A 21,655-nucleotide genomic window follows, 5' to 3' on the forward strand; every position below is an offset into this window, starting at 1 on the left:
GACTTCTAGTGACAAAGACAACTAGGTTTCTGTTAATCTGGACTAGTTTGATCATAAAGTGCTTCCCTGATGTGTAGATTAAAGGAGATTTATGGCTTGATTTAGCTGTTTTCCACAAAATTTATAAACTTTTTGGTATCCTTTGTATATATTTTTTGACTTACTAAAAATTTATGTTTACATATTACATTTATAGGTGGGATGAATCAAAAATATCTGTGGAAAATAAAAAATATATATGATCATTTAAAGTATAGTTATGTAGAATAATAATAATTATTTCAAGGTGTCTTCAAAATACACATTAAATTTCACAGCATATCTATTAGCTAGTTGATGCTGTGTCTTGTTTTAAAAGAAATGGACATATATATGTACCTGTATATTTAGAAAGATTGAACATTTACTAAGTCCCTTTAGAGTGCAATTTCTATATTATCACAACCTAAAATAAAGGACTTACATTTGTTATTAAAGATCAAAAATGATAATAAAACCCATATGAAATTTAGGATTGTTTTTTCTAGTTCTCTTAAGCATGATGATGGCATTTTGATGAGAATTGAATTGGATTTATAGATTTCTTTTGGCAATATGCTCATTTTCATAAAATTGATTCTACCCATCCATAAGCATGGGATGTATTTCCATTTGTTTGTGTCATCTATGACGTTTTTCAGCAGTGTTTAGTAGTTTTCTTTGTAGAGGTCTTTCACCTTCTTGGTTAGGTATATTCCTTAGTAATTTGTTTCATTTTTCTTTTTTCTTTGCAACTATTTTCAAAATGGATGTGTTCTTTATTTGATTCTCAGCTTTGAAACCTGCATAGCCAAAGAAAGACTAAGAAAAAGAAGAAATCTGTAGGCATCACATTATCCAACATATTACAAGGCACATTACAAGTTACCAAAACAACATGGTATCGGTATAAAAACAGGCATGCAGATCAATGGAACAGAAGAGAGATACCAGAAATAAAGACAAATAGTTACAGCCCACTGAACTTTGACAAAGCAAACAAATACATAAAGTGGGGAAATGACACACTATTCAACAAATGGGGCAGAATAATTGCAATCCCCATGTAGAAGAATGAAACTGCATCTTTGTCTCTCACCTTATAAAAAGTCAACTCAAGATGGATCAAATAATGAAATCTAAGACCTGAAACAATACAAAATTCTAGAATGTAACATTGGGAAAACTCTTCTAGACATTGGGTTGGGCAAAAACCTCATGACCAAAAATCCAAAAGCAAATGCAACTAAAACAAAGATAAATAGTTGTCATTTAATTAAACTAAAAAACTTCTGCCAGCCAAAGAAATAATCAGCTGTGTAAACAGACAACTCACAGAGTAGTGGAAAATATTCATGAACTATGCATCTCACAAAGGACTAATATCCAGAATCTTCAAAGGGCAAAAAATAAAAAATAAAAAAAATTAAAAAAAATAATCCACAGGAGAAAAACAACCCCCCAAAAATGTAGGCTAAGGTAAAAAATAGACAGTTCTTAAAAGAAGATATATAAATGGCCAACATATATGAAAAAATGCTGAACTTTACTAATTATCAGGAAAATGCAAATCAAAACCACAATACAATACCACCATACTCCTTCAAGAATGCATATAATTTAAAAATCCAAAAATAATAAAATATTGGCATGGATGTGGTAAAGAGGGGACACTTTTATGCTGCTATGAGAAGGTAAACTAGTACAACTACTATGGAAAACCATATGAAGATTTCTATAAGAAATAACCGTAGAAATACCATTTGCTCCACCTATCGCACTACTGTGTATCTTCCCAGAGGAAAGAAAGTTTTTATATGAAAAAGACCCACACACATACATGTTTACAACAGAGCTATTTGCAATTAAAAAAAAAGAATGGAACTAGCCTAAATGCACATCAACCAACCAATAGGTGGATAAAGAAAATGTAGTATACATCCATACACACACACACAGATGTTGCAGAAAGTCAGGGACCCTGAATGGAGGGACTGGCTGGAGCTGAGGCAGAGGAACATAAATTGTGAGATTTCATTTTAATATGGACATTTATCAGTTCCCAAATAATACTTTTATAATTTCTTACTCCTGTCTTACTTTAATCTCTTAATCCTGTTATCTTCGTAACCTGAGGATGTACGTCACCTCAGGACCACTGTGATAATTGCGTTAACTGTACAAATTGCTTGTAAAACTTGTGTTTGAACAATATGAAATCAGCGCACCTTGAAAAAGAACAAAATAACAGCAATTTTTAGGGGAGAAGGGAGGACAACCATAAGGTCTGACTGCCTGCAGGGTCAGGCAAAAAGAGCCATATTTTTCTTCTTTCAGAGAGCCTATAAATGGCCATGCAAGTAGGGAAGATATCGCCAAATTCTTTTCCTAGCAAGGAATATTTATATTAGTACTCTGGGAAAGGAATGCATTCCTTGGGGGAGGTCTATAAACGGCCACTCTGGGAATGTCTGTCTTAAATGAGGTTGAGATAAGGGCTGAGATATGCCCTGGTCTCCTGCAGTACCCTCAGGCTTATTACGGTGGGGAAAAACTCCGCCCTAGTAAATTTGTGGTCAGACCAGTTCTCTGCTCTCAAACCCTGTTTTCTGTTGTTTAAGATGTTTATAAAGACAATACGTGCACTGCTGAACATAGACCCTTATCAGTAGTTCTGCTTTTGCCCTTTGCCTTGTGATCTTTTTTGGACCCTTATCAGTAGCTCTCCTTTGCTCTTTGCCATGTTCCCTGAGAAGCATGTGATCTTTGTTCTGCCTTTTGCCCTTTGAAGCATGTGATCTTTGTACCTACTCCCTGTTCTTACACCCCCCCCACCCCTGCCTTTTGAAACCCTTAATAAAAAACTTGCTGGTTTGAGGCTCAGGTGGGCATCACAGTCCCACCGATATGTGATGTCACCCCCGGTGGCCCAGCTGTAAAATTCCTCTCTTTGTACCCTTTCTCTTTATTTCTCAGCCAGCCAACACTTATGGAAAATAGAAAGAAACTCCATTGAAATATTGAGGGTGGGTTCCCCTGATACACACACACACACACACACACACACACGCACATATGTATACACACGCATATACATTATATATATATATATATATATATAATGGAATACTACTAAGCTGTAAAAAGAAACAAACTAATGGCATTAACAGCAACTTGCGTGAAGTGGCAGAGCATTATTCTAAGTGAAGTAATTCAGGAATAGAAAACTGAACATCATCCATTGTCACTTATAAGTGGGATCTAAGCTATTAGGATGCAAAGGCATAAGAATGATATAATGGGCTCTAAGGATTCAGATGGGAGGGTGGGAGGGGGGCAAGGGATACTAGACTATACATTCAGGGCAAGGTACACTTCTCACATGATATGTGCACCAAAACCTCAGAAATTACCACTAAAAAACTTATCCATCTAATCAAACACAACCTGTTCCCAAATAACTATTGAAGTAATTAAAACTATGAGAATAAAATCAACCAGACAAATATGTTTAAATATCTGGAAAAAATAGAATTTGCTCATGAAACCAAAGATGTGGCAAAATAGTTAAATTTTACAGTAGGAAGCAGGAAAGATTGGCTATATTTCTAATTCCACATAATTTCCACTGAGAAATGACTTAAGTTCTTAAAACAGTAAACATTTGGCCATCAATTTTAGCAAAAAATTTGACAATAAAGCTGCATGGAGTGTAAAAGTGAAGCAATACTACTTATCTCAAAATATCAAAAGGCAGAGAGAGACTTTCTTTACAATTTAACTATGTGATAGTATCTTTAGCAACAGTTAAAACAACAGAATCCTGTGCAAAATGAAGCCAAATTATTCTGAGGATGTGCAAAACAGTACTGATACTGTCAGTAGACTTCTTAATGTTCTTGTGTTTATGTAAAATGTGTGAAATATAGTTAAGCTGAGTAATTTTTTTCGTGTAACTTGTGAATTAAAACAACAAATCTCAATATAAGTGCAACAAATTTCAATATGAGCTCATATGGCTTTATATTATTTTTTATTTTCCCTAGTGTTTTCTTCATTGCCACAAAATATTTCTAACCATTACCTGGGTGGTAAATCTCTGGAAAACAAATTTTTACTTGACAAGGTAGATTTTGAAAAGTTTTTTTTTTTTTTTTTTTTTTGTCACGGGAAGAAAGAAATCTTGCATCACAATCTTTCTTGCTGGAATAAACTGAAGTCATCCCATCTGTCAGGGATTCCAGCTTCAAATGTCAGACATAACTAATCCCTTTTTCCCTTCTTCCCTTTTCTAGCAAACTTCCAAAAACAAAACAGACAAAACTTTGTGATGATAAATATCACAGTTGCCACACAGGCCAGCAAAAACCCAATCACATCCAAAGAGTGGTACTGGAACCAGGTGAGGTCACGGGCTGCAACTCGAAGGTGTTTGGCTCCTTTGTGGCGCATGACAAATTCAATCCAGAAGACTGCTCGATCCAGGGGCTTCACTGGTTGATCATGTTGAATTCTTGATAATTTCATAACATTCTCTTTATATCTGAAGGATAAAAATAAAGATACCAACACTGAAAGTAAGTTAATTTGCCTGTACATATCAAGTCTATGAAAGGCTTTTAAAGTGTCAAATAATTCAAAGTAAATGTCAAAGAATTGACAGAGAATTTGTGTATTTTAATTTGAGTCACCATAGAAAGTTTGGCTTTTAAATTGGACTTTTCTAATTGACAAATATTTTTAAAGTAGAAATGGAAGATCAGGTGAGAAAGTTAATTTTTTTCAAGCAGAGAAAATATAAGGCATTTTAATTGGTTTTTAATTGTTTAATTTTAAGTTTTTGTGGGTCCATATTAAGCATATATATTTATGGGGTACATGAGATGTTTTGATACAATGTGAAATAATCACATCATGAAAAATAGGATATTCACCCTTTAAGCATTTATCCTTTGTATTATGAACAATCCAATTACACTCTTAGTTCTCAAACAGGCATATGAGTACATGCTCAACATCATGAGCCATTTCAAGTGCCATAAGAAAGATTGTGAAAATGCGATGTGAGAATTATCATCTGTAAGTTCCTAAAAAGGAATTTTATCATGGTGAGTGACATACCTCATAGCTTGTCACTTTGCTTTTACATTACTCTTTTGTCTCCTTCTGTTTCCCACCCTGTAGCCAGAATGACTTTTAGAAATTAAAGTCAGATTATGGCACTCTTCTGATTAAGATTTTTGCCTGGCTTCTCATTGTTTTAATCATAAAATTCAACTCTGTTATTTGGTCTACAGAACCCTACATTGTAAGACACTGGCAAGCTCTTATTCTAACACTTTTCCCCTGCACACTGTCTTCTAGATTGGCCTTCTAATTTTCTTTAAGCTTCCAAAGGTGTTCTCATCTTACCACTTTACACATTTTGTCCCTTCTCTCCTGCTTTTGGAGTATTCTTTCTTGCTACAACCCAAGGCATGCTTCTCTCCCTTTTTGTGGCTACCCTCTAAGTGTTACCTCTAAGAGAGGCTTTTACTGGCCAGACTATGATGGAGCCTCTAGGATTTTCTCTATTTTCTGTGCTTATTTTCTATCTGATTCCTAGAATTTTGTAAATGATTTATATATCTCATAAAATATACATTTAAATATAAAACACAAAAGATAAATATACATACACTAAGTGAATAGTTCAAAAATGGAAGATCTTCTTGAACGTTATCTTGAGGTGAAGATACCAATTTACCTACTGTTCAGGTCATGTTATAGGCTATTACAACCTGCCCAGAATAACTTTCTTTTTCTGAACCATTTAGTGACTACTTTTGTCCTCCAACTAAGAACAAAACTAAGGATTAGCCTGACTTCGAATACCAACATTAGTTTTGCTTGTTTGTGTAATTGAATTATATAATATGTACTCATTAGTGTCTTTTTCTTTAATGTAGCAGTTCTTGGGTAATTCCATTGCTATGTAGTATTCTGTTGATTGATAAACCACAGATTACGTCTTTATTTTATGATGAATAGATATTTGGGTTGCTAACAATTTTTGGACACTGTTGATAATTCTGTCATGAACACTCTTCTATACAGCATTAGATTTATATATTTATGTATATCTGTTGGGTATATAATTGAGAGCAGAATTGCTGTGATAAAAGTGCATGCATACTTATGATTTACTTCTTGACTTTAAACTTTTTTGAAGTGTATTTTGTTAACTTCCAAAATTTAAAGATATTTTAGTAATAGTATTTTTAGCCTCCCTTATTTCCACTATGGCTGGATCATATAGTCTTCATAATATTGAATCTTTTTATATTTCCTAAGTCTTGATTTATTGCCCACCGCACATCACTTCAAGTAAAGATTAACTATTTGACCTACTCTAGGAAAATGTGTCTTCAAGTTGATGTATACAATACATACATGTGTATTGTTTATGTATATATGTGTGTGTATATCATTTTACATTATAAGATTCCATTTGTTAATTGTGTTCTTCAAATGTTTTCTGTCCTTACTCATTATTTGCTCTTTTATTAAAAGTCTGTTTAGATTGAGTGAAAGTATTTGTATAATCACATTTAAATCTACCACTTTGTTTTATATTTCTTTTCTATTTGTCCAAGCTGGTTTGTGTTGCCTTTCAATTATTTCCCATCTTCTTTAAAGGTATATTGATCATTCATTACCCTTCTATTTTCTTTGGGATAAAGTATTCTTAAAGTATTCCTTTAGATGATACCCTCCTTACACAAAAACTTTATTGAGAGTAGTTATAAATGCTGAATTGATGGTAGCTGGACTCCGCAAGGAATTATTCACATTGTTATCTTTGGGGTGTGAACAAAATCAATTATTAAAAATATAACTTAAAATTATATTTTTTGTGCTTCAAAGACCATGATCAAAAAGTAAAAAGTTAGTGCACCCAGAATGGGAAAAATATTTAAAAATTATATATCTGATTTGACCCATAATATATAAATAGTTCTTAAAACTTAATAATAAGACAAATAACAAAGGTAAAAATGTTCCAAGCATTGGAGTAGACATGTTTTCTAAGAAGATATGTGAATGATCAATAAGCACACTTAAAGATTCTCAACATCTTCAGCAGTAATGAAAATGCAATCCAAGACCAGGATGAGAGATCATTACACCCACTAAGAAGGCTGTAACAAAAAGACAGAAAATAAAAGGTTTGGCAACAGTGTGGAGGAATTGGAACCATGTTATACTGCTGACGGTAGTGATGAATGGAACAAGTACTTTGGAAAACAGTTTAGCAGTTCTTCATAAACATACAGTTCTCACATGAGGCAGCAATTCCACTTATAGCATCAACCCAAAAGAAAGTAAAACATGTTTATGCAAAAACATGTATAGCAATATTCCTAGTAGCCACAATTGGAAACAATCAAAAGGCCAATGCACTGACAAATGAACAACTAAATTATGACATATCCATACTATAAAATATTATACAAGTGTAAAGGAAATGAAGTATTAAAACACACAACCATATGAATTAAAATAAAAACCATAAAACAACACAAAAAGTTAGGCTAAGTGAAATGTCATTTACACAGCACCCAAGACTGTATAATTCCATTTATATGAAATATCTAGAGAGAATAACTTATAGAGAAAGAAAACAAATTGGTGTTAGACTAGGACTAAGCAGTCATGAGAATTGATTTTGGTGTCATTGCAGTTTCTTCTGTGTTGATAAAAATGTTCTAAAATTATATAATGATGATAATTTCATGACTGTAAACATAGTAAAAATATTTGGATTTTATGGCATAAATAGGTGGATTTTAAGCTATCAAAATTAAATCTCATTTTCAAGTCTGTTACAATAATGATGATAAAAATTAATTTTTCACCAAGAAAATAGTTATATTCTGAGTCATTTTAGATATTTAATTAAAACATTTTATTATATTATTTCAAGTTTATTCTTCCTTTCTACTATGGATTCATTATGTTAAAATTTTAAGAAATGTATTTTTTATATTATTTATCATTTAAAAATTATTTTTGTTTAGAAAATTTTTTCACTAACTGGTTACTCATTAGATATATGGGGTTCAAATACAATTTTTAAATAACAGATTAAAAAAAGCAGATTTCAGATTGGTTAAATTATTTAAATTCTTTCAAAATCACTCTTATAAAAAGGATGAAACTCATGCTCACTATTGACAAGAAAAGCTGTCTACAAATACCACCTACTGAAAAACATTGTTCTACTCACAAAGGATCATTAATTACTGTCTTCAGTGCATTCAACAAGTCTGTACTCGACATTGTGTTGAAGTCCAATCTAACAGCTGCTCCCTTGGCCTTCATGTAAGCAATGTTATCAGGTTGATCCCAAAACAATGGAATGCCCACCATAGGGATCCCATGGTAGATCGCCTCATAGATGCCACTGGCTCCACCATGAGTTATAAAAGCTCTGGTCTTTGGATGACCTAGGATTGGATGAATTTTAGCAAAATTATTCATAGGAATAAAATGAGATGCACAATGAAAGGCTCTGAAAGTGACAGTGTTTTCTAGATAACACATTGAACTAATTTGCTATTACTTTTCAGACTTCAGAGGAAAAAACACGTACTTGTTTAGGAGATGTAACTGAAAGCTATGTGGTGTGTGTGACTTCAGACTGCAAAACTTAATACAAGATTTTCAGTTGGACTAATGAAAAGTGCATTCTAGATTTTTTAAATGTGCACAAAAGAGGACAGCAAAGAGATGGGCATGAAATAAAGTTTTATTTTAAGTACAGTCACAGAGTGTGATATGTGGGGTGTGCAAGGCAGCAGGCAGTGGGTTGTTGGTGGTGCTAGGATTGAGGAAAGACAGGTTACACTTCATCATGAAATGTGTCATTACTTTAAGATTAAGATTAGGAATTTAGTCCTCCGGAAAATAGAGTCACTGGTGATAGAAGAGCTATTATATTTAGTGGCATTTGAAATAACCCTACAGGAGAGGAGAAAACAGGTGTAAAGTTGTAGAAATAGGAGACAGAGAGACAGCCAAGGAAGATATTGAAAAATTCTGTGAGATATAATAGCACCTGAAATAAAGATTTTCTCTGATTCTGACCATAAAGAATGTGAGTGTGTATCATAAAATGCCAACAATTATAGCATATTCTTTTCCCCTAGGACTGGAAAATAAATATAAAGAAGTTCTTTTTTGTTTTCCTATAACAAATATTCAATAAGCATGTTTCAAGATGAACTATTAACACTCTAATGTGCAATTACTAATATATCCAGTATTTGTTCACCAGAGTGTTACCTAGAAGGTCATTCTGGGGTATCCACTTGTACAGCCGAGTGTTGAGACCTAAGGCATCCGGTTTATTCCCATCAAATCTCCACAGAACCTGTTACAGTAAAGAGAATATCTTATTCCATGAGTGGAACTCAAAAATTGTAGAATGTTAGAACTGTAAAAAGGGTAGGAATGAGATCAAGGGATGTTAGTAAATAAATCTACTCAAAGACTGATGTAAAAAGAATACTCACATTTTATTTTCTTAACTTTTATAATGATTTAGATATATAAGAAACCGTGATTTTCCAAAATAGTACCTTAGAAAAATAAGATTATCAATGAAAAGTTCAAGTATTTAAAAAATTGTTACACTTTTTAAAAGAAGACCTACCTGCGGCCAACCATCATATGAAGAAAAATAACTTAACATCACAGATCATTAGAGAAATTCAAATCAAAACCATAATGAGATAGCATCTCACACCAGTCAGAGTGGCCATTATTAAAAATTCAAAAAATATCATGATGTTGGTGAGGTTATATAGAAAAGGAATGCTTATACTCTGTTGGTTGGAATGTAAGTTAGTTCAACCATTGTGGAAGACAGTGTGGCCATTCCTCAAAAACCTAGAGGCAAAAATACCATGAAACCCAGCAATCCCATTACTGGGTATATAACGAAAGGACTATAACTTGTTCTTTATAAAGATCCATGAGCATATATGTTAGTTGCAGTACTATTCACAATAGCAAGGACATGCAATCAACCTAAATGACCATCAATTATGGAATGAATAAAGAAAATATGGTATATATACACTACAGAATATTATGCAGCCATTAAAAAACAAAAATATGTATTTTTGCAGGGATAAAGATGGAGCAGGAGGCCATTAGCCTTAGCAAACTAACATAGGAATTGAAATCCAAATGTGACATGTCCTCACTTATGAGTGGAAGCTAAAAGATGAGAACACTTGGACACATAGATGGCAACAACATACACTGAGATGTATAGGAGGGTGGAGGGTGGGAGGAAAGAGAGGATCAGGTAAAATAATAAACAAATATTAGTTTTAATACCTGGGTGATGAAACAATCAGTACAGCAAAACCCCATGACACAAGTTTACCTATGTAAGAAACCTGCACATGTACTCCTGAATTAAAATAAACGTTAAAAATAAAAGTTAAATTAATTTAATTTAAAAAATAAAAATATTCTTTAAAAAAGTATAAAGAATTATAGGGAGTCATTGTAATTCCAGTGTAAAAAAACAGTAACTATTTAGTAATGACCTATATGTTTGTTTTATGTATTTTATATTAGTCTTCATCTCCAAATTTAATTGTAATGTATTCATTTATTTTTGAATAATATGAGAAGTAGTTTAAATATATCTACTTGTTGGTAGGTTATTATATTAGAGCCTGTTGTCCTTTGATTGACAAAATAGCAAGTCTGTAAAATAAGCTACTTATAAGAACTAAATAAATGCTGCCAAGGTTTTATGTATAACTTCATTGGAATTACAAATTATCAAGCACTATTTCCCAGAAAAATTTCAAGTAACAATTTTTGACACAAATTCAGAATATTACCGTATTGTTAATTTTGGATTTTTTTTTTTTTTTTTGCCTAGAAATGAGGAACCTGTTGGTATCATGAATACAAATAAAGCTGTTGAATAAACTCAAAATTGTATTTTGCTGAATTTGGTCAACTGATTATTAACACTTAGACAACATGCTACAAACTTTGACAACAGTGATTAATATGTTCTGCTATAGCCAAGACATTTTTTTGTTTAAGTTACTAATTTTGAAACTCCAAAGCAATCCTCACAAACTGAACAATAATTTACAGTGTTTAACTTTTATTTGCTACATCAGTGTTAAAGTAACTCAGGTTTCAGCAAAAAGTTAGAGGTCATTACAAGAAAGCTTTATCAGATACGAAATTAAAAAGTAATTCACAAATACACAAAGGTCTCTGGTTTATTCTATATAGAAGAAAATATATTCCTACTGTGTTCTATGGAGGGGACATCTGAACCTGTTCCCCTGCCTGGCTTCCTTCTGTTTGACTCCTTCCTATATTTCCTTCTGCTGCCTCCATTGGGAGGGGTTGTTAATCTGGTAGATAGTGCTGAGTCCTTGTGGGGCCACATTTTATACTGGACAGGATCCACCTTCAGGTCAGGATCCATCTCCATCCTTTCTCTTTCATCTTCCTGCTTCAGGCAGTGTTCTCTATTTGTTGTCACATATTTCACATAAGCATTTGACTTAAAGTACAAACAGAAATAGTACATTCCTTAATTGTAAACATTCACCAAGAGCTTCCAGAGTACAATAAGTAATAGAGGTGGCCCAAGAGTAAGTCAAACCTTCTTCACTCATTGGATATTGCTGAGATTAGGAAAAGTGTTTTGAAGAAAATTATCGTAAGTCTTCCTTGTATTTCTACAAAGATGCAGTTCTGGATATATATTTTTAGTTGAAAACACCTGAAAATCATTCTAAACATTACATTAAGCACCATTTTCACTTACCTGAACTATATTGAGTTAAATTCAGCAGTGTGTATGACTGTTAATATCAGAAATTAAAAATAACCATGAGTCTCAAGTTCCCTTTTGTGGATACATATGGAGTACTGAGTTCCCACTGATACTAATAGGAGCCACTCATGCATAACAAGGGCAGTAACTCCCCCAGGGCCACATGTAACCACTAAGTCTGAGGCACAACTATTACTTGTGTCGGTGGAAGCTACACAGGCATATTTAGGGCTGTATTTGGCTGTAAAGAGTTCAATCTACTCTTAATATTCTTTCTATGTAGATCACAAACTTTAACAGCCTCTTTCAGTAGTTTTCCACACCAGTAAGGCACTTTATCTTACCTTTTGTGGGATCTTGGCAAGGGCTGTTGCAATTACATTGGCCCTTTCTGCTGTCATGTTACTGACCATTGACCCCAGAGAAAACACCACGACACCATTTTCTCCAGAGCTCTGTACAAACTCCTCCATTTCCTGTGAAAAAAAAAAATTGTTTCATCACAAAAGAGTATCACCACAGCAGGCACTGCTGAAAGAATTGGTACCAAATATTAAAGAGAGAAAATCAAGTATTTTGAGGAATTATTGGAGTAAATAATATATTTTAACTGAATCACTCAGTTTCTTTGCAAGAAGATGTTTGAGATAGTTGGCCTCTGTTAAGGATATTTGTGTAAATATGTGTGTGTATGTAGGTATCCGTCTGCATGTGTGTAATGGAGAAAAGAAATGGAGCTATTACATTGCAGTCAGGGAGATAATGTTAAAAAATATACCCAGACCCTTCACTTATTATACTATAATTACTAACATAAGTTCTTGGAATAGTGGCACCACTCGGCTTTAATCCTATGTTTTTGTTCTACTAAATCACTTGTGTTTATTTCAGGCAGGTTTTCTGTAGAATTCTTTTAGTTTGAAGCCATTAGTGGTCTACTTCCCTAAATATGAGCACTGAGGAAAAGATATTCACAGTTGGGATAATTTTATATCTACATTTATGTTCCTCTACAATGCTTTATGCTTCACTTAAAGTTTGTCAGAGTTTTCCAGTAGTTTTTCAAAAAATGAAAATAAAAGCTGGTGGTTAAGAATCACTGACATTCCTGAGTCTAATATTGTGATTTGGAATTTTTATGAATCAGTCTTGGGAGTCTCATTTATCATATGGAATTGTGGAGTTTATAGTTAGTTGTTGAATAACCTTTCGGGTTATTGTTCAGGTGGAGCACCTATTGCCCTGAAATCACACTGTTAAATTGATGTGCTATTTATAACTGCATGTGAGGAACTCTCATCATCACTTTGTTGTGTCTCAGAGGCAGCACTGGCACCAGAATAGGAGAGGCCACCAGGCCTTTCTGCAGGGGAGATCTTGTCTCTCTTTTGAATAGCTCACGCACACCACATTACACTCCTAGTGAAGATGTGCTTGGCTGCAATTGATTGAGAATTATTGTGACTTGAGTTCCCCAATGTATACCAATATTTAAATTTAAATATTTTCAGATTTAATCATTGGGGTAAAACTTTTCCAAATGTTTTTTAACAAAACAAAGAAAAAAACATCTAAATGTAAACAGTGCATCACATATGGCAGAGTGTTTTCTTAAAATATGATTTTTAATCTTACGTTAACGTGAGAGTCCTTGTACTACTATTCCACGTAATACCTGGGGCTTCTAGGTGTTGTGTGTGATTGCAGTTACCTGTAGCCACATTTAATGTAACTCGTTTTCAGTGTTTCATCTCACTGGCTTGATATCAGAGCCTTGTTTTTCTACCAGGTGTTGAAGGAATCTAACCTCTGTTTAGAGATTCATCACTGATATGGACTGGTTGTTTCTCCTTTAGTGATAATATTATAAAAATAATACAAAATTAATGTAAGAAATTTTATAAAAGTATGAAAACCTTTTTAAAAAATAATTTTTCTAAAATTTCTATCTAGAGGTATAATTTATAGAAAATACGTATTTTTTATTATGGATTTCGTCAAATTTATATAGGTCAATGTACACATGTGACACTTATTTAGAAAATTTTAATCTTATTGTATATACATTTCCTCCTGCAAAAACTTGCCATCTTGCTATATTTATCATTTTCTAATTCACTTTGTATTATGGCTGAAAGTGTAACTGAACATTTCATTGATAAAATTATTTTAATGCTACTATATGCACATACGTTTTAATCATTCTTTCATATAAGATGTTGGATTACTTCTAATGTTACTTTTGTGAATATTTTCCATAATGTTTAATAGATACACCTTGATTTTTTTTATGATTTCACATGAATATATTATAAAATTAATAACAATACGCATTTTTAAAACACTTGATACATTTTGTCAAGTGTCTTATTCTCTTAAAATATATAGAAATTATCTGAGAATGTAATATATAATTGAAAAGACTGCAACCTGGGTTAGCGATTGTTTTACATAAGAAACAATTAAAGAAGCAGTTTCACAACCGTTGACTTGCATTCAAAGCTTTCTGCAAGTTAATAACAAGACCTAGTATTAGTAATGACCACTATTGTACTACTAGTCAACCTTTTTTCTTGTCCTTCTACACCTCCTACTCTCTTCCTCCTCCTGTTTGCACTGTCAGTTTCCCTTAATGTGAATGGGGAAATCTTTCAAGAGCAGTGTAGAGTGGCATAGATTTTTCATTAGTCTTACCTCAGCTTTTGTCTCTTGAGAAAGTGACTATATAAAGCCCATACAATTTGCATTAAACATAGATAGTGAGTTTTAACAATGGAATAACATCTCAGTTTTATGTAAGCAAACATGTTCTTTTAAGAGGTTGCATAAAAATGCATTGAAGAAGGCTTTCTTTGTACATATGCCTTAAAATGTGATATTAATTTTGAGGTGATATTAATATATAAGGTTTTTGTGTTCCTTCAAAAAGAATATAATCTTATATGCTGACAGAATTTTTTTTCGTATTGAAACTAAGGGCACTGTTCAGATACAAGTGGTAGAAATTATTTCATCTTTATTATACATGGATTGTTCACTATCTCTGTGTTTCTCTGTCAGGCACCTATGAGGTTGAGATAAGTTCCCCCAGGAAGCTTTACTGAGTTGCTTGTCATAAGGCATACATCATCTGCTCTAATAGGGTATGTTTATGCTCTAAAATGTTAAATTCTGGGATCTCGATGCAGAATGACTTAAATGCTTTATTAAAATCAAGTGAACCCTGGGTTTGTCTGCACATATTTAAGGCACACATTTATATTGCTGAGGAAGTGTTTTAAGCTGGAATACTGGTGAAGATCCTTATTACTTATGGTAGAATTTTAGAATTTCAACTAGCTCATCTTACTGTCACAATTGATATGTCTAATTTTAATCAAGTCCACAGGGTATCTGTCATCTATGACTTTGCAAGAGAATATAACCTTGATGTGCTGAATAATCTGGTTCTCTTAAATGAGGAATGATATCTCAAGTGACTTGCACATATTAAGTAGTTAGTAGTATTAGTAATAATCACAAAATAACCATAATGCAAAATTAATAACATTTCTGAGCCACTGACTATATGCCAGAGACATTTTAAATGTTTTGTCTGTTTTAATATTTTTACAAACACAACACAATATGAAGTTGGTACTATTTTAGTAAATGTAGGCATAATTATTTCTATCAACATTCTAGTCCACTTTTCCATGATCTGCTACCTGAATCCATGCAAAATTTCCTGAATGGTTGGCTCTTTACAGTGTGGCCCTTCTGTAATTTAATCCATTGAATATCTTGGAGGCTTTTCTTAAAAAATAGAATCGTTTCATATATATTTATTTCTTAACTCTTTTTAGTAGTTTTTCAATATTCTTAACAAATATTTCAACTCCTAATACGTATCTGGCTCCAATTTACCTCTTAGTATCATCTGATTCTTAATCATTCCCTGAAAACAAAACCTGAGGACTTGAGAACTGTCCTGACCACTTTATCTGCTTTCCCTTTTTGTCTGCCTCTCCCCGTCATTCTTTTACCTATTCCTACATATTGTTCAGCTCTCATCTTACTAATCAGTGACTCCAGGATACTTTCTATTGTCTCCACTGATGCTTTCTTGACATTGGGTTTTTCCTTGAGATAATAGTTTTTTATAACATTTTCATTAATTACTTATATTCTATATTTCAAAGTAGAATGTAAAGTATGTAGGGATGGAAACTGTGTCTTTTTTTTTCTCTGAAATTTCTGCACTTACTTGTGTTTTGTGCTAATCCCTTTATAAATATTCTTTGAATGAATGATCAATACCTTCTTAGGTGTTGCATAATCTAGACTTTACTTTAACCAACTCTATTTTCAAAGTCTCCTTACTATTCCTCTCTATTTGTAATATGCATAAAACTCACATATGTGTCATGGTGTTAACATGTACATGAGTTTCTAATTGGTATCTGCTTTACACCACCTACTTCCCATCTTTCTTTCAGTGTAAGTCAAACATTCTGAGTGAAGACTATAGACTCATTTCTACTGAAACTTTGAAGCCAACAAAATAAAACCAACGAAAGTATGTTTACCTTAGGTAGGGGTTTGGCAGGTTTGCAGTGGAGTCCTCCAACAAAATCAACGTTTGGTAAGAATGGATGAGGAAACTGAAAATTCCAGGAGTTTCGCATTAGCCATATGTCAGCTTTCCCCATTGTCTCAAATAAGGTAGTGGGTCTTCCTGACAGGAATAAAGAAAAAGTGGATGACGTAAGATAATTACTTTATATAACTTTCTGAAAGGGGTTAGAATAATGTAGGCAAAGATGTAGGTAAAGTTTGTGTGCTTTGAAAAATATATACATATATATGAATAATATATTTTTATGTATCATATATTTTGCCCATGTTTATTTATAAGAAAGGCAAAGTGGTGGGAGATTTATGAGCTTAAGCTACATCTCTAATGTCATGTCAGTATACTCACAATTATTAAAATAAGTCATAGATAATTAAACATCAATTTATTTTCTCTTTAAAGCTTCAATAGTAGCATATAGATATTTAAACAACTCTTTGAGCTCCATAACCAATTAATTCTACTGTACCCATAAAAACAATTTTCTAACAGTCTAGTTTACACAGCTCATTTAGCTAATCCTTTTATCCTTGGTTCTTCAAGTGAACTCTGGACTATTTTGAGAGTATGGCAGAAATCCTTGTACCAACTACTCATTTGGATTTGAGCTAAGATCTTAATAATATTATCTTTTAAGTAAATATATTTGTAAATTATAGCTGGAAATTTTTGAGAAATTATTGAAGTAGAGATCTGTACTCAACCTTAATCTTTCTCATATTTTTAAATAAAGAGACATAGTTTCAAATAAACTATATAGATATAACAACCTTCACACTTCAACAAGATAATTGGACTTTAAATGAATGAATTCCAATTCTTTAGTGAAGGAGTATAGAAACATTAGAAACTTCAAATTACCCTTATTGATTTTGCATCTGAAATGTAGACATTATCTCTCTCTACTGTGAAGGAAACCTTCTGGTAACATGGGAATATCTTTTAATTTCTAAATAAGAAAACTGAGATTTGCAAAGAAAAATTTCTGCAGTAATATAGATAGTTGTAGAAAAATGTGTAATTACTCATTCTAAATCTATGCATTCAGTAAGATGTTACTTGATGGATTTTACTGTTTTTAAGATCTAAAACATTATATAGTAAAACAGATGTGTAATTGCTTAAAGTCTTAGGTGTACTAATATTTGTTTATGATTTCCTAGCATGTTCTATATGAGAGATGGCCACAGGGTTTTAAGAGACCCTATAATTTAAGCTTTTCTATAATATTTGTGAGATTGATTGATCATCTTGTATTTTCATTTCATAAATTCACTTACCAAAAACTCCACTTCCCTGACTTTATGGCTCTATATAAGCTCTGCTTCAGAGACACAAATAAGATAGATATTTATGTTACCGATTGAAAAAATTCTTACCTAAAACTTCACTGTAAAACTGATCCCACTTCTTCATATCACATATGCGGAACCAAAAGTCAAAATAAAGCACATAGAGCATATTTTTTACCCTCTCCATGAAAGTCATTTGATCACTTAATTTTGACATAACAATAGGTATGTAGGAAGGAGGGAAAATCAGTCCTCCACTGTGCCTTTCAATTGTGTAGCCAGGAGTAAAGCGGAGACTGTACACAAAGGGTATGTTAAATAGCTCAGCCAGCAGCTCACCACAAGGAAAAAAAGCATCTGCAAAAACGATGTCAAATCTTGACTCTAATAGTTTTTTCATAAATTTCTTATTTGTAACGATATCTTTACAGAAGTTTCTAAATATGTCATGTACTTCCCACAGCATTTCTTGTTCTTGTGAAAAATATAACCAAAATGTATCTTTTGGAACGTCTGACCATCTCTTAACCTGTTGCATCACGATATTCTCAAATTCAGTTTTAGTTAAAGATGTAGGATAAACTTCGAGTTTAAGAGTGGATGAGTCGTTGGGATCAAAAAGAATGGAAGCTGAAGATGCCAGTACAGTCACCTCATGACCTCTCTGAACAAGCTCTTTCAGGATTGTCTTCATATTCATCCAAAGGCTGTATTCTGTGGCCCAAACCAGCACCTTTCCACAACTCCCAGAGCTAAAGTAACAACTGAGATGTATCAGCAGAAGAACTGAAGCCCATTTCAGAACCATCCTGGTACAATGTGATAATTCTTTTCAAGTCACTGTTTCTTTCTCATACTTATATACAGAGATAAATCAATCAAGTTAAAACATAACTCCTTCAATTCAAAGTAAATACATTATATGAACATCGTGAGTACATGGATGGCAAGGAGACAAACAAAGTTCGATTGCTTCATATTTACTCAAGGATGTTTGATGTTTCTTTTATATTTGCTGTCATCTACCTAAGATTAATGACCTTGCAAGTACCCTGTTTTATGTAACCTATTTTATAATAGCGTCAAGAACAGTGGCAAGTGAGACAGTCCTGCAGGGCCCTTGACACAGAATAAGAGATAAAGAGATTGTACAATGCAAATAGCATTTTTGAATATCGTAGTTCAAGGAATATCTTGTAAAACTTTGTTGAAGTATAATTCAAATACCGTATGATTCATCAATTATTATTTAAAATTAAGTATTTCCTTGTAAATTCACAGACTTGTGCATCCAACATAACAATGAGTTTTATCTAAAAAAAAAAGAAAATTCCCGTATATTAGCTCTCTTCTCCCCACTGAATTTCTGCATCCATCCTGCACTGGGCAACCAGTAATCTAATTTCTGCCTCTACAAACATGCCTATTCAGGATCTTTTTAAAAACAAATGAAACCATATAATATGTGGTCTTTTGTGGCTGCCTTCTATTATTTAGTTTAATGTTTTTAAAGGACCATCCATAGAATAGTGTAAATAAGGACTTCGTGTCTATTGCCAAATAGTATCAGATGCTATTTATAAACACAATTTATTTATTCATTTATCAGTTGATGGATATTGATTTTCTTCTACTTTTGGCCATTATGAATAACGTGGATTAACATTGATGTACATGATTTCTGTGGACATGTTTTTATTTTTCTTGGGGATATGCCTAGAAAGGCAATTACTGAATTATGTGGTAAATGTAAGTGTAACCTTTTGAGGAATTGCTAGACTTTTTCACAGTGGGTGAATAATATTCTATTCTCACCAACAATGTATGAGGGTTTCAATGTCTCCACAACCTTGCCAAACCTTGTCTTTCACACAACCAAAAAGGTTATTTTTTATTTTAATTTATAAACACACTCCAACAGACACAAAAAAGGAAGGTTCTTTTCCACATATTGGAGGGAAAAGTGAATAAATTAAACACTAACTTACCTAATACTTCACTGTAAAACTGATCCCACTTCTTTTTGTTAAAAATCTCAAATACAAAGTCAAAATGAAGAAAATGCAACAGACTTTTCACCTTTCTACAAATGTATTTTTGTACTAAGTTCTGATATGACAACAGTTACATCAGAAGGAGGTAATGTAAGTCCTCCACAGAGTTCTTGGTACATACTGCCAGTTGTAAATTGATGATTGTAGACCAAATGTATAACAAATGTTTAGCAGACTAAGCTGATCAGGTAGCAGCTCACTACTGAGAACTGACATCTGCAAGAATGACATAAATTCTGGAATCCTGTTCCTCATAATTTTCTTGTTCAAAACAGCATACTCACAGAGCTTTTGAACAGTATCAGAACATTCATGATATGTAGTTTTTGCATCTTTGAATCATATGCCAACAATGTACTCTTTGGAAACTTATATGTCCACAACTTGATCAACTTCATAAAAATGAAATCAAGTTCCTTCTGAGTAAAAGATGTGGGATAAACCTCAAATTTAACAGCAGATTGTTGGAATCAATGAGGATGGAAGCTGAAGGTGACAAGCACAGTTACCTCTTGGTGTTCTGAGCAAGTTCATCAAGTATCAACATTAAATTGATACAAAGACTGTATTTCATTGGCCACACCAGCACATTCTCGCAGGACTCAGAGCTAGAATACAACTGTCAGCATAAGAAACAAAAAAGCCCATTTCTTAGACAACTTGTTAAAATGCTATCTTTCTTTACAACTTTCTCTAACTGGGTACATATCAATATCAATCAATGTCACAATGATTTAAGTATTGACAATAGAGGTTTTGGAAAGCAAGTGAATAAAGAAAAGGATGAATGATTTTGTGTTTGTATGTGTGAATAATCAATTTCATTCTTATTGTAAATGTGGCTGTCTCCAGAACAAGAGATAATTTAATTGTCTATGAAGAGTTTCTAGTATAAGAAAGCAGCATTGTGTCAACAGTGAGGCAGGGGTGTGATCTATTCTTATTTAACATTCTCAAATAGACCATCTTCATTTCCTCTATGTATTTTCACAATTATGATATTAGCATCATTTCATGTTTCTTGACATTGTTTTTCTGACTATAGAAATTCATTTTCTTTTTATCCAAACAGATATGTTTTAAGTACAATTACAGTTACTTTGCTTCATTTGAAAATATTTTGTCTAAATCACAATATTTTCTTTTTCTGAATATTTGCAGCATTCCTTACGTTTCTCACTCTTAGGAAGTATTTATCTTCTAAATGCCTACCCCTGAACTTGTTTCGCAGATTGCCTTGTAATTCAGGTAATTTGTACTTTTAAAATTCTCACCAGAAATTTACATCAAAGTAGAATTAGGAAGGAAAAGATGCATGTCACAAAATAGACAAGTTTGTTTTTATTCTATTAATAATCTGCTAACCTGAAATGAGATAAGTCTTTCTTAAAAGGATGTTGGAACACAGTTTCTGAGCAAATATTGCCTGCAGAGTGGCAATATTGTTCAATATTTTTAATGTCCTTGAGTGCATGCATTATGTGTCACCCAGATTTTTCTTTTGGGAATATAGAAATTACTTTCCAGCTGATGAAGTGATTAACAACTGACATACCTCACCTATAAGCTCTCTCTCTCTCAGTACAGCGCTGCTGAAAGCTATCTAGTATAAAGTGACCTTTCCAAGACAGCCCATATGCAACGCCTGGTCATATGTAAGACTCTAAAGGCCCATCTTCCTCATTTCAATGTGGACCAACTGTGAAGGGCTAACTTGTCTTCAGAACTCCCAGTGGGTGAGATGAACCCTATGCTGAGACTGCATGTCTTAGCATGCTCAGGGTGATATACAGAAAAATACCATACA

At 33.0% G+C, this 21,655-nt stretch overlaps 1 protein-coding gene across 4 annotated transcripts; it reads right to left on the reverse strand.

Annotated features, from left to right (window-relative positions):
- Positions 1–3,743: 3,743 nt before the first annotated feature.
- Positions 3,744–18,602, reverse strand: LOC100975382 (UDP-glucuronosyltransferase 2B11-like). Of its 4 annotated transcripts, XM_034958699.3 has the most exons (7): positions 18,293–18,602; positions 17,882–17,941; positions 16,456–16,604; positions 12,232–12,363; positions 9,346–9,433; positions 8,288–8,507; positions 3,744–4,561 (listed from the first exon to the last, which is right to left on the reverse strand). In XM_034958699.3, the coding sequence occupies exons 1-7, from the start codon at positions 18,600–18,602 to the stop codon at positions 4,282–4,284; spliced, it is 1,239 nt and encodes a 412-aa protein (XP_034814590.1). In that variant the 3' UTR covers positions 3,744–4,281. The 4 variants fall into 4 exon arrangements, with proteins under 4 accessions (XP_034814590.1, XP_034814589.1, XP_034814588.1 ...); XM_034958698.3 differs by lacking the exon at positions 17,882–17,941 and having other exon boundaries at positions 18,134–18,602; XM_034958697.3 differs by having other exon boundaries at positions 17,882–18,602.
- Positions 18,603–21,655: the final 3,053 nt, after the last annotated feature.

Source organism: Pan paniscus, chromosome 3 (assembly GCF_029289425.2).
Source record: "Pan paniscus chromosome 3, NHGRI_mPanPan1-v2.0_pri, whole genome shotgun sequence".
NCBI classification, from domain to species: domain Eukaryota; kingdom Metazoa; phylum Chordata; class Mammalia; order Primates; family Hominidae; genus Pan; species Pan paniscus.

Coding starts and splice junctions, on each gene's coding strand:
- LOC100975382 (XM_034958697.3), bottom strand. CDS start 18,602: ATGGTTCTGAAATGGGCTTCAGTTCTTCTGCTGATACATCTCAGTTGT. Junction 12,364..16,455: donor CTGCCAAACCCCTACCTAAG/GTAAACATACTT, acceptor TTTTTTTCACAG/GAAATGGAGGAGTTTGTACA. Junction 4,562..8,287: donor ACAGTAATTAATGATCCTTT/GTGAGTAGAACA, acceptor TTTATCCTTCAG/ATATAAAGAGAATGTTATGA.